This window comes from Arachis hypogaea, chromosome 13 (assembly GCF_003086295.3).
Source record: "Arachis hypogaea cultivar Tifrunner chromosome 13, arahy.Tifrunner.gnm2.J5K5, whole genome shotgun sequence".
In the NCBI taxonomy this organism is placed as follows: domain Eukaryota; kingdom Viridiplantae; phylum Streptophyta; class Magnoliopsida; order Fabales; family Fabaceae; genus Arachis; species Arachis hypogaea.
The window spans coordinates 134,395,735-134,409,325 of NC_092048.1; the positions used below are offsets into that span (position 1 = coordinate 134,395,735).

At 30.9% G+C, this 13,591-nt stretch overlaps 1 protein-coding gene and 1 pseudogene across 2 annotated transcripts; both read left to right on the forward strand.

The window, feature by feature from the left end:
- Positions 1-1,922: 1,922 nt before the first annotated feature.
- On the forward strand, positions 1,923-8,966 carry LOC112733816 (uncharacterized). Of its 2 annotated transcripts, none has more exons than XM_025782904.3 (15): positions 1,923-2,117; positions 2,355-2,477; positions 5,574-5,658; positions 5,787-5,908; positions 5,981-6,031; positions 6,435-6,554; positions 6,627-6,885; positions 6,960-7,292; positions 7,378-7,484; positions 7,566-7,659; positions 7,727-7,868; positions 7,959-8,118; positions 8,199-8,315; positions 8,389-8,515; positions 8,602-8,966. In XM_025782904.3, the coding sequence occupies exons 2-15, from the start codon at positions 2,401-2,403 to the stop codon at positions 8,845-8,847; spliced, it is 2,040 nt and encodes a 679-aa protein (XP_025638689.1). In that variant the 5' UTR covers positions 1,923-2,117; positions 2,355-2,400; the 3' UTR covers positions 8,848-8,966. The 2 variants fall into 2 exon arrangements, with proteins under 2 accessions (XP_025638689.1, XP_025638690.1); XM_025782905.3 differs by having other exon boundaries at positions 1,931-2,117; positions 5,579-5,658.
- A 1,305-nt stretch (positions 8,967-10,271) lies between these two features.
- On the forward strand, positions 10,272-13,071 carry LOC112733817 (probable mannitol dehydrogenase; annotated as a pseudogene).
- Positions 13,072-13,591: the final 520 nt, after the last annotated feature.

A 13,591-nucleotide genomic window follows, 5' to 3' on the forward strand; every position in this document is an offset into this window, starting at 1 on the left:
TCCTTTTTATATTAAGAAATATTAAAAGATCAATCATTTTTATCAATATTATCCAACACTTTCCTAATATTTTATTTTTATATTATTAAAATCTAAAATTTAAAATTTTAGTACATAATATCATTCTTTTATATTTTTAAGAAATAATATATATTTAAATTTTATTTTTTTATATATTAAAAGGATCATTAATATGATGAGTTAGAAACTCGGAATTATTTTCAATCATTATTCTTACAATCGTACAAATGATCTAAGCAAAGGTCTCACGGGAGTTACTTTTGCCCTTAAACCACGTCCAACAAGGAATAGTGGGTGCCATATTCACACATACACAGAAATATGCCTTTTTTTTAGTTGCTTACATTATCTCCTTGTCCAAATAACAAGGACTAACCAGTTGGATTGTGTTTGTTTTTAAGAATAGGATAGGATAAGATACTGAGAACAGGATAGTATAGGGCAAAACATTGATAAAGAGAGACACAAAATATTTTGTGTTCTTATATTTTGTTTGGTGATAAACTAAAACAAATTATGAAAATTCAATTTATTCTCATTTTTTCATTCAAAAAATTTTGAGATGAAAAATATAACAATAAAAAATATAATTATGAAAAATTAACAAGAATAATGAAAGAAAAAATAAAAAATAAGTTGTGTTCTTTGTTAGTGTCTCCGTGTCCTTCCTATTAGGATGGACACAAAATACACTAATTTAATGTCTCTGGACACATTGTCTCTGTCCATGTCTCTTCTGCCAAACACGATTTTGTGTCTCAGTGTCCCTATCTCAATGTCTCTCTGTAAACAAACAAACACATCTTTACTGATATGAATTTTATTTAAACGATTGTTATTAGTCAATAAATTATTATATGTACAAGACAAAATTCAAATCCAACATTTATTTAAACAAATGAATAAACTAATTACTGGATCAACTTAAGTTAGTTTATAACCTTATGCTTATGGAGCGTCAACTCACACCAATGTTGGATTTATTTGGTTGTCAATAACTTTGTCAATTGTTATAGGTGGCGGTTCCAATAACGATATTAATTTTTCTCCATTTTGGGGTGGTGTTGACGAAATAATATTGAATTCGAGGCTATTCTTTTCTTACCTATTCTCTTTATGGTTCGGGCCTAGATAATAGATATGATATTAAAAAAAATGTATTAAGTAAAACAGAACTATAATATACTTTGTATGCATGTTAGGCAATTTTTTATCAAATGATCATAACTAAATGTCATGGTTTTCTAACAAGAAGGATTAGGTATATACCAACGCCTCCATTATTTTACCAAGTACCATTTATAATTAGAAGACTAGACTAGAAGTTATTCGGGGCAAGTATTATATCAATTTTACCACCAGTCACGTCTCTTATTTCGTCAACCTTTTGGTATAACGCCACAAAACAACTTCATTAACATAAGCTTATATATTTTTTTTTATTAAAAGAAAAAACTATTGGTCAACAATTTGCTTTATTCAGAATTAATTATTGTTGATTTTCTCAGTAAACACAGAGAAATTAATCATTATTACTACATTTTCTTTTGAGATTCTTACCTTATTCTACGTCTCCACCTAACCACACCATATATGAGGGGCTGCAAATGATTTTCTGAAACTCGAAGAGTATTTGTAAAAGACCGATATGACCCTGAAGAGTGGACAATGTCCTACGCTGAAGGGAAGACTTCCTTAATGTGAAATCATAGAAAAAATAGAGGTAGCTGTATGTGGCTTCCCAACCCATTTAGGCAAAGTAAAAAAGATAAATTAAATAATAGAATATATAGCCGAAAAAATATAATGTAGTAGCATGAAAGAAAAGGCAGAGTTGTTTACTTGTTTTGGTGATTGAGTTTCCAGTTATATATATATATACAGGCCAATCACTTGCCATTATGTTAATGTCAGCACGTTTTTTTAAGCTGCGAATTATTAAGGTTCCAAAGAGAACTTAAAGTAACGAAGAGAGTTATAGAAAGAGAGAGAGAGAGAGAACACAAAACAATTGTTATATTTCCCATACCCTGTTTCTGTTGTTGCTCATTCACCTTCATCTTCTTCAACTGAAAAACAAACACTTTTTCCTAAAGGTTCGTCCATGTCTTTTACAAAACTCTCTGTTTATTCTTAAATTCCATTTAATTTAATTAATTATCAACATATGCTAAGGTAGTTTCACAGTGCTCTTTACTTTTCCAACCATTCAAACAGCATTTTCTTGGTTCATTATGCCATTTTGTAATCTCTGTATCTCTCGAATGAAGCTTGTTAATATTAATATTATTGTTTTTTCTTTTTAATTAATTAATATGTATGGTTTTTTAAAGGGTAATAACATTGAGGAAACAAGGTTTCTTGTTGTGGTGGTTTGGAATGACTATGCAACTCTGCTTCTTCTTCTTCTTCTTGTTGTTGCTTGGTGCCTCCTCTTCTGATAAGACAACATTAAGGTAATTGTATCATCAATTCATCTCTCAACTTTTGGCTTATATAGCATTTTTTGCATTTTAATTTGGTGCTTAATAATCTTTACGTGTGTCAGAGAGAACATAAAAAGGAAAAAGAAAATAAAACAAGGTGGAGAGGAGTATGTATGAATGTTTTTTAAAATGAAGACATTCTATGTTGATGATGTTGTTTTTATTCTTTCCATGACAACTATAGGTTATAAGCAAACAATAAAAAAAACTTATAAGCAAAATAAAAAAGGTCACGGTTTCTTTGTCTTTTTTGTAACCATTTCTTTTCTTCTCACATGACAACTTTTTAGGACTTCCATCTCCTGAATTCTTTTTTGTTTTTCCCTCTTTAAAAAAGTTATTTATATTTATTGTTTTAATCACGAATATAATAGTACATAAAATATATGTAATAAAATATAAAACAAATAAGTTAACAAGTACTATATTAGGAATGATTTTTCAATATTTTTACGAGAAAATAGTCAAATTCGTCTTTATCTTCAAATAATTTTTTAATTATATTCGTTTAAATTAGTCACATCAATTTTTTTTTTTAACAATTTTGTTGACACTACAACTGACACTTTTCATGAGTCATTAACATAATAAGTTTATAAATTTAGATAAAATTAACGATAATACTAGAGATACAAAAAATAGTCTAAATTTATCCTATTTAATATTCATTAATTGTTGCAACAATTAATGAATCTTAAATAAGATAAGTTATAACTATTTTTGGCTAATTTTTTTTATTACTAAATATGTCTATAAAATTAATACTAAAATGAGAGACTTTAATATTTATAATCTCTCATCATTTAATCTAATTTCATAAATTTATTATATTAGTAATCAATTAAAATAATAAGGTGTATATTGTAATAAATATGATATTACTTAAAATGTTATATCATTAAATTAAATTTTGACACGTAAGCAATGAAAGTCAAATAATATTTAATTGAAGGGCATTGAAGGATATATGGAAATGAACATCTTCAAATAATCTACGCATTGATAACTTACCAATCATATTTTTTTCTCTAAAAAACTTTTAATTACTAATCAACAAAATACTTAATTCGTTCATGCATTATAACTTTTAGTAAGTCTGTTACATTTATTTAATCAAAAAATTTTTGTTACATGTAGGTCCAGTTTAAGAAAATGGTATAATTAATTAAAAAAAATAACTTAAATAACAAATATTTATATAAAAGTAGTTTATAAATAAGATATTTTGTATTTAATTTTTTAATTCTAAAAATATTTATTTTAAAAGAAATGTGATAATAAATTTTTTATTACGAAAGAAGTCATATTTTTTAATTTTTGCATAAGTATTTAAATAGTTTCTTACAAAACTACAATTTAATTTTAAAAATTACATCAAAAATTAATATTATAATTTTTCATAAATTAAAAATAAAAAAAGTTATTTATGACCCATCCAAACATATCCTTAAATTATGTTATTAATCTCTTGAAGGAATGTTACATATGAATATAGCATGAGAACATATATTTGACCAATATACATGCCAATTCTCTAAAACTGATTTTTATTTTTATGTTTATAGAGATGTTCTACTATCATTTAATCCAAATTCAATAACTATTCTTCGAACAAAAAAAATCCAATAATTATTCATGACTGATAGTATCTTAAAAAATATTCATATGATGACATTTTTATACAAATATAATATTATAAATTAATAAATAATTTAAATTAATAAATTTAATTAAATATATTAAATCATCTAATAATTTACCATATTATTTTTATACGATGACGTCACCACAACAATATCTATCTAATTCCTTTTCTGAAATAGAAATTTTGTTTGTGGTGTCTTCATTACTTTTACCGTAATCACAATTGAAAAGCTACTTTGCAAGTTAGTGATTCTCTTGGGGCCATGAAAAGAAAGGAACCTATATATTATATTACACATCTTCCCCTGCACTTTCTGACACTTCTGCTGTCACGTGCTGCACATATAATTTCTATCTAGAAAATGCAATTAACTAACTATTACGTTCCTGAATTAAAATAAAATTCAGTATACTGCATTCTCAATTCTCATCGATGGCAATTGTTCTAAGGAGCTATATATCTACGAAAAAATCTAGGAGACTAACAGATTTTGTAATTTTTAGTCATCAATTAATTATTAATGATGTTTTTAATAGTGTGAAATTGTATCTAATGATATAAAATCATTCAATTTCTTTTTAATAGTTAAATATTAACCAGAATTTAACAAAAGTACTAACCCCTAACACTCCTCATCTATCAATTTTAGAAGGAATCTTATAGTTTCTTCTATTATCTATCAATTCTACATTACGAATCTTATCATTAAAATAAGACTTTTATGATTTGTAAATACCTTCTTACTAAGCTTTTGAAACTGCAATAAAATTAAGAGGTACAACTTTTGTTTTAAACATGAATTGATTTCAAGTAAAAGGTTACCTAATTTTATGAAGATTATCAACCAATAATTTATAGAAAAGAATATACTTTCAAAATTAAAAAAGAAAAATAGAGGTTTAAAATTTATGTTGTGTGTTTGTTATTATTTCTTTAGATTTATGGTATATCTAAACTTATTCTATGTAATGTGGGATATTGCAATATAAAAAGTTAGCAACATAGCATAACATAATCATTTCTCATAATTCAACTGTGAAAGTGAAATTACACTAGCCAATTCCCATATTGGTTAGGATATATAGTATCTACTATCTAGGAATAGGAATAGAAATTAGCAGCTAGCTACGTGCATTCAATAACAGAGACTACATTTTCTCCCATTAACTAACTATAGTAGCAACAATAATACAAGTTACAAGAAGCAATCTTTTGAAAAAAGAAAATGATGGGCACTTTGACCATAACTGGAATATGTATTGCTATTCAATTGGCCGTCATCAAATTCTTTAATTTCTCTTATTTTCTTTTGCCCTGTTGAAAACGCAAGCCAATGCTATATAATGTTATTGCTTTCACTTTTATTATTATTATTGTTATAACATTTTTTTTTCTAATGTCCTGTACTTATTTCATTTTAGAAAAGGTTTAAGGGGGAGAAACAGCATGCAGACACCATCATCTTCCGATTTTGCAGTCAAGCTTAATGAAAAAAGCCATCAGCAGGTGAATTAATAATAAACTAAATTAATTAATTAGTTAAGTTTTATTTTTATAAAAAAAAGCTAAAAAATACTTAATTAATTGATGTGTTGACTTTAACATAACTGAATTTGAATTTTACTTATTTTCAGTTGGTGGTTGATAATGGCATTGTTTCGGTAACTTTGTCAATACCGGAAGGCTATATCATTGGTATATCTTATAACGGAATTGAGAATGTACTTGAACCTCAAAATGAAGACCAAGATAGAGGGTATCTAATCAAATCTAAGCAAGCTATTTACTTCAAATCAAATAAACAAATATAATGTCTTTATATTTTCAGGTACTTCGATGTTGTTTGGAATGAACCAGGAAAACCCAGTACCTTTCAAAGGTAAAAATATGTTCATATTAATTTATTTTTGTGCACATTATTTATTTATTTTTTTAGTATGAACACAAAGTCATCTTTAAATAATTATTTTTAATTGATTATATTATATAAAAATATAGTATTTTTTATAAAATAAAATAACGTATGAGAAGAGAGTAGTATTTGGTCACTGTCTATACCTACAAATCTATGTTTATGACTCAAATTTAAAAAGATATACTACATACAAAATACATATATTTAGTATTGTACTGAAAAATTAGAACTCACATATTAGACATGAAACAAAAAAAAAAAATTCAAAATCTATGTCTTTGTATTTATGTTTTCATTATTCTGAAACAATAAACAAACACATCATAATTAAAATTGAGTAAAACATGTTGATGCATGCATAGTGCAGAATCCACGGAACAAATTTTTCGGTTATAGCTTCTGACGAGAATACGGTGGAGCTTTCATTTTTAAGGACATGGACAACTTCGATGGAGGGCTCAAATGTCCCCATTAATATAGACATAAGGTATCTATACTGTGAGTTAATAATGTTGTGAATGAATGAATGAAGTAGTAGTAGTAATATTTACATATACAGGTACATTTTGCGAAGAGGTGATTCAGGATTTTATTCATATGCAATATTTGATCGGCCTGATGAAGGATTTCCAGGTGTTGAGGTTGATCAAATTAGATTTGTTTATAAGCTCCTGAAAGATAGGTTCAGCTATATGGCTCTATCTAGTACAAGACAAAGAACCATGCCAACAATGAGAGACAGAGAAATGGGACAAACTCTGGCTTACCCTGAAGCTGTTCTCTTAACGAAACCAAGCAACCCTCAATTTAGAGGAGAGGTACTTAAAAAGGACCCGTGAATGTGTAAATGATTTGATTTGTTTTGTTGTGTAATTATTTGTGTTGGTTTCAGGTGGATGACAAATACCAATACTCATGTGAGAACAGTGAAAACAACGTTCATGGATGGATTAGCCTTCAACCTGATGAATCCGTGGGTTTCTGGATGATTACTCCTTCCAATGAGTTCCGCAATGGTGGCCCCATCAAACAAGACCTCACTTCTCACGTTGGCCCCTTCACTCTTTCCATGTTTGTCAGCACTCACTATGCCGGCAAAGAAGTAACCATGTCTTTCCAACAAGGCGACACTTATAAAAAGGTTTTTGGACCTGTTTTTCTCTATCTTAACTCTGCTTCAATCTCCGATGATCCCTTGTCTCTCTGGTCAGATGCTATTAACCAGGTTTCTCTCTTAAGTCTTACCTATTAATTATTATTTGAGGGTGAAAATAATTTCAATAATTAATAATTTGTCTTTTTATTATTAGCTCTCCAAAGAAGTCAAAGCCTGGCCTTACGATTTTCCACTATCACCAGATTACTTTCCACCCGATCAACGAGGAACAGTGTTAGGAAGATTGTTAGTCCAAGATTGGTACAACAATTTGATACAATGTTTTTCATATGTTTATTTTCCTATTTAATTTCACACCATAACTTATATAAAATGTAGCAGGTGTGTTAAGGGTGGGAGATTGCAGTATGCTAACAATGCTTATGTTGGCCTAGCATTACCTGGAGATGCAGGATCATGGCAGAAAGAGAGCAAGGTACATTTCCATTATTCGAATTTTATTTCTTGAATGAATAAATATGTCATTCAATTATCACATGCAGGGTTACCAATTTTGGACTCAAGCTGACTCCAAAGGATACTTTGCAATTAAAAATGTTGTACCTGGGGATTATAACTTGTATGCTTGGGTACCTGGCTTTCTTGGTGATTACAAATATAATTCTACAATCATAATAACACCAGGTACAATTAAATTATCTTATTACATTATCATCATGTATATTATGATGATTACCTCAACTAGAAATTAGAATTGATCTTTTGAACATTTAGGAGGAGTCATCAAATTGGATCAACTTGTATATAGTCCTCCTAGAAATGGACCAACCATATGGGAAATTGGTATCCCAGATAGAACAGCCGTAGAGTTCTACGTACCAGATCCTTACCCTACTCTCATGAACAAATTATACACTGAACAACGCAAAGACAAGTTAGTTCATAACATGCTCAAAATATATATATTCTGGACATTCTTTTTTCTCTCCATTTAAGTGTCTGTTTTTTTGGCAGGTTTAGGCAATATGGGTTGTGGGAACGTTATTCTGACATGTATCCAAATGAAGATCTTGTTTTCACTGTTGGTGTCAACAAGTACAATAGAGATTGGTTTTATGCCCATGTTACAAGGTAATAATTAATTAAGTTCTGTCCATAACTATATAGATTATAGCGAATAATACTGATGTGACGATGAATGCAGGAATATGGGGAATAAGACATACGAACCAACAACGTGGCAAATTATATTTGAACATCGCAATGACATAATAGAAGGGAACTACACACTACAATTAGCCCTAGCATCTGCTGCTGATGCTGAACTTCAGGTACATGGTTTTCTGTGACCAAATTATGGCTCTGTTTTATGCTATGCACACTATTAGTAATGTGTTTTTTTATGTTTGATGATCAGGTTCGGTTCAATGATCCAAGTGTTTATCCTGCCCACTTTGGAACAGGGCCAATAGGAGGAGACAATGCCATAGCAAGACATGGAATCCATGGATTGCATAGGCTGTATAGTATTGATGTGCCTAGTCATCATTTTGTGAAAGGAAAGAATATCATTTATCTAAGACAATCTAGAGCTATAAACCAATTTCAAGGAGTTATGTATGATTATATCCGTTTAGAAAGACCACCAAATCCAACCAATTGATTTATTGTGTCTCCACCTTTTTGTGGACACAGTAAATGGAGCTTTGTAATTAATTAGACTTTAGCATTGCAATTAATTTGTACAATAGAATAATAAAAATGTCGATTTTTAATTTTCAACTTAGTTTTAACTGTCAATACAGAATTGTTATCTTGTGATAATTATAACTTACTTGATACAACACGAAGAATTTCAGGAACCATAATAATATAGGCTTCCAATACTATTTCTTTTTAAATATATTTATCAAACTTAATAAAAAAAATAGTTGAAACTCAATATAAGGTCTCAAATTTGGGCGTAATTTTCTTATCAATTCATACTTTTATATTATTCCGAAGTTGATTATTCCTTCTCCATGTTCCATTGCTTTTCCAAAATTTCACTCTATTAAAGCCAATGGAGAAGGAACAATCAACTTTGCAATAATATAAAAGTACGAATTGGAGCATAAAAAAGTGGTCTGCTCCCCACCACGATAACACGATTCTTCTGGCTTATGAGGTGTTCTACACTTGTACTGGTGAATGCTAGCCTACACCTGTCCAATTGAGGTGGTTGGCACGCCTGCCACCGGCTGGCACATGCTTGTGACTTTTATGTTGCTTTTTGATTTAACCCCTATACGTTTCTTTTATTTTATTATGACCAGCATAGTTAGTATTAGTAACACTACAAAAACTCCCCAAATAAAATGAGATTTTCTGTTTTGATCATTTGGTCCTGTTTGCTTTGAAGCTTTGATACACATGAAATTACTTTTTTTTTGTCTGGACAATGTCCAGGCTGGGCAGCCCAACCTTCCGCAATCTTCATCTTCTTTGTCGTAGTTCCAACTTCTTATCCCCTTTTAACGCCTAATAATTCACGGCTAATTGACACGGTACTTATCACTTTATTGTATGAATAGATTGAGTCCCAAAAGAGTGGGTGCTCTGTCAAAATACTTCAAAGATCTTCTCATCCGGGATCTGGCCTGGACGCAGCGCCATGATTTCAAAATTTAATTCAAATGTTGCAATAGCGTTTCTTCAAACTATTTTCCACAATACACAACCCAACATATTGGCCCATTAACAATCCCAGCCGAGTGGCCCAGTATTAATAAAAAATATATGTTCTCATTTATTTCCACTTTTGCCATAGTGCCATACATAACAAGGTGGAAACTCAAGTGCAGTCAACTTCACGTAAATTGATAGCTGAGGACCGTTAGATGAAAATTTAGTCAAATCAATCAAATCATCTAACGGCTCTCAACTATCCACCTCATGTGAAGTCGACTGCACCTGAGTTTTCATCACATAACAATTCCCCCACAAGGAATGCATAAAATGATAATATGTGCTGGGGGCGAAACAGCAAAAAGTGGCAGGCGTACCATCCACCTCAATTGGACAGGTGTAGGCTAGCATTCACCATGTTGTGTAGAAACTAGAAAGAGCTAATAAATTTGTGTTGCTCTTTCGCTTTCGCATCAAAGTGAATCCTCGAGAACCAACATACATATTAAACAAGCAAGGTGTTTCTGGTTCAGACAGAAATGGAGCATCCAAGAAAGGCTTTTGGTTGGGCAGCTAGGGACGCATCTGGCATTCTCTCCCCCTTCAACTTCTCAAGAAGGTACTATTCTGTGGCTTTTATGTTCATTTCACGGTAACATGCCTGCTAACACACTCTACTCTCTGCAGGGAAACTGGAGACAAAGATGTTACTTTCAAAGTGCTCTACTGTGGGATATGCCACTCAGATCTCCACATGCTCAAGAACGAATGGGGCAACTCAACTTACCCCTTAGTACCTGGGTATCTATCTACGAATAAATAAAACAAATAATATTGGATTATTGTAATTCTAATTTGAGTATCAAATTATATATAGGCATGAGATTGTGGGGATAGTAACAGAGGTGGGAAGTAAGGTAGAAAAGTTAAGGTTGGAGACAAGGTGGGAGTTGGGTGCATGGTCCAATCTTGCCGCAACTGCCAAAACTGCGCACACGATCTTGAAAACTACTGTCCACAAATGGTCCTCACGTACGGCGCCAAGAACGTTGATGACACCATCACCTATGGAGGTTACTCAGATTTCATGGTTGCCGACGAACACTTTGTGATCCGAATTCCGGATGCCATGCCTCTTGATGGCGCCGCTCCTCTCCTCTGTGCCGGCATCACTGTGTACAGCCCCATGATATATTTTGGGCTCAACAAGCCCGGTTTGCATTTGGGCGTGGTTGGGCTGGGCGGGTTAGGCCATATGGCCGTGAAGTTCGCTAAAGCCTTTGGGATGGAGGTGAGTGTGATTAGCACTTCTCCCGGTAAGAAAAATGAAGCCGTTGAACATCTTGGAGCCGATTCGTTTCTGCTTAGCACTGACCAACATTAGATGAAGGTAAATAACTAACTAACTAACTAAACTCTTTGAAACGTGATTTATTGTGAATAAGTAATAGATGGAACTTTTGTTCTGTGTATCCACCAGGCTGCAATGGGCACCTTGGATGGTATTATTGATACAGTTTCTGTGATTCACCCTTTGGTTCCTTTGATTGGTCTGTTGAATTCTCATGGGAAGATTATCATGGTTGGTGCACTAGAGAAGCCTCTAGAGCTACCCGTCTTTCCTTTAATTATGGGTAAGTCTATCATAGTACAATCATAATCATGCCTACTATCTCTAATATTCAAAGCCGGTAAAATTAAAACTTCAAAAATTTATAATTTTGACTGAGGTTAATCAAAATATGAAAATATATAATAAAAATTAAATAATGAATTAGTTAACATGTATTTTTAAGATCACTGCTTAAAATTATTAATTGAAATTTTTTTATAAAAAATATATAAAATTTAATTTTTAAATATATTTATTATGTATTTTTTTATATAAAAAAACTATATTAACATTAATTATATATATTTCTGAGACACATATTAGTTAAATTTTAAAATAATATATTTATATAAAATATATAAATTTTTAAAGATTTTTTTGTTTTATAAAATTTTTTAAATTAGTCAACTATATAAAGGGTTCAAATAAGAGTATATGGTCAAATTAGTCTCTGAAAGATTATTCATTCTTCAAATTGGTCTCCGAAAGATTTTTTTAATCAAATTCGTCCTTTAAAGATTTTAAATTAGTCATATTAATTCTTCCGTCACTTTGTTTATCGATGGAGTCAAAATTTGCTAATGTGACACATTAAATGATATTCCAACACACACCTAGAAATCTTACTTGACTATTAACATATTCACTTTATGAAATTAGATCAAATCAAAACCTAATTATAGAGAGAACTTGAAGGATTGGAATCCCTCAATTTGGAGTTGATTTTATCTAATTTTATAAACTAATCATGTTAATAGTCAATTAAGATTTCTAGGTGTGTATTAAAGTGTTACTTAACGTGCCACATTAATTAGTAAATTTTAACACCATCAACAAACAAAGTAACGAAATGACTAACATGACTAATTTAAAATCTTTAAAAGATGAATTTGATTAAAAAAATCTTTTAGAGACTATTTGGAGAACAAGTGATTTTTCAGGGACTAATTTGCTCATTTACTCGTTCAAATAATTTACAGATCATGTCATATTTTTAATTCTTGACTAATTTTTTACTTTTTTAGCAATTGAATTTTAACCAACTTCTACACAAATAAATGACAAAATTTCAATCACGTCAGTTTTGTTAGCCTATCCATCCAGTTCTCAGAACATTGGATTTCATGATTATTAAAATGACGATGTATGTTAATTACAAATGTTATATGTGTTTTTGTAGGGAGAAAGTTAGTAGCTGGGAGTTGCATTGGAGGGATTAAAGAGACACAAGAGATGATTGATTTTGCTGCCAAATATGGTGTTAAACCTCACATTGAGGTTATCCCTGTCGATTATGTGAACGCAGCAATGGAGCGTCTCCTCCAAGCGGATGTGAAGTATAGATTTGTCATTGACATTTGTTGAGTCTGTAGCGAAATTTTGACTTCTAATAGCTACAAAAGTAATATGAAATTGAACACTACTCACAATAATGTACTCGCTATATAATTACTAAAGAGAAAAGGAAATAAAATAAAATAATAATAATAATATGAAAAGAAGATGTGAATGTAGTTGTTATTGTTGATGATTATTGAATTGAAATTCTACAAACGTTTATATAGTGGTTATATACTATAATTTCAACGGATAGAAATAAAATTTTCCTATAATAACTCTTAGCCTTCCTTTTCTTAGCCTTCCTTTTCTTTCTCTCTCCCTCACAATTCTCCACCTCGTTCACAATTTGAAATCTACGCAAATTTTGGACGATCAAAGAATGGTATTCGTATTCGGTTGCATCATTTGACAATGACTGCCTAACATGGAACAATATTGAGCAATTTCAAACAGTGTTGGAACTTGCTTCCTGACACCACTTTAGTCAACATGTCAGCGGAATTTTCATCTGTGTGTACTTTTACAAGAGAAATGTCACATTTCTCCATAACATCACACACGAAGTGATATCTAACATCAATATGCTTGGTACGAGCATGATGAACCTGATTTTTAGCCAAATGAATTGCACTTTGACTATCACAATTCAGATCCACGCAATCTTGCTTCAGCCCTAAATCATCTAGAAGACCCCTTAGCCACAGTGCTTCTTTCACCTCTTCTGCTACTGCCATGTACTCAGCCTCTGTAGTAGATAGTGCTACTGTAGCTTGTAACATCGATCGCC

Coding starts and splice junctions, on each gene's coding strand:
- LOC112733816 (XM_025782904.3), top strand. CDS start 2,401: ATGACTATGCAACTCTGCTTCTTCTTCTTCTTCTTGTTGTTGCTTGGT. Junction 6,555..6,626: donor CCCATTAATATAGACATAAG/GTATCTATACTG, acceptor TTACATATACAG/GTACATTTTGCGAAGAGGTG. Junction 8,516..8,601: donor CTGCTGATGCTGAACTTCAG/GTACATGGTTTT, acceptor TTTGATGATCAG/GTTCGGTTCAATGATCCAAG.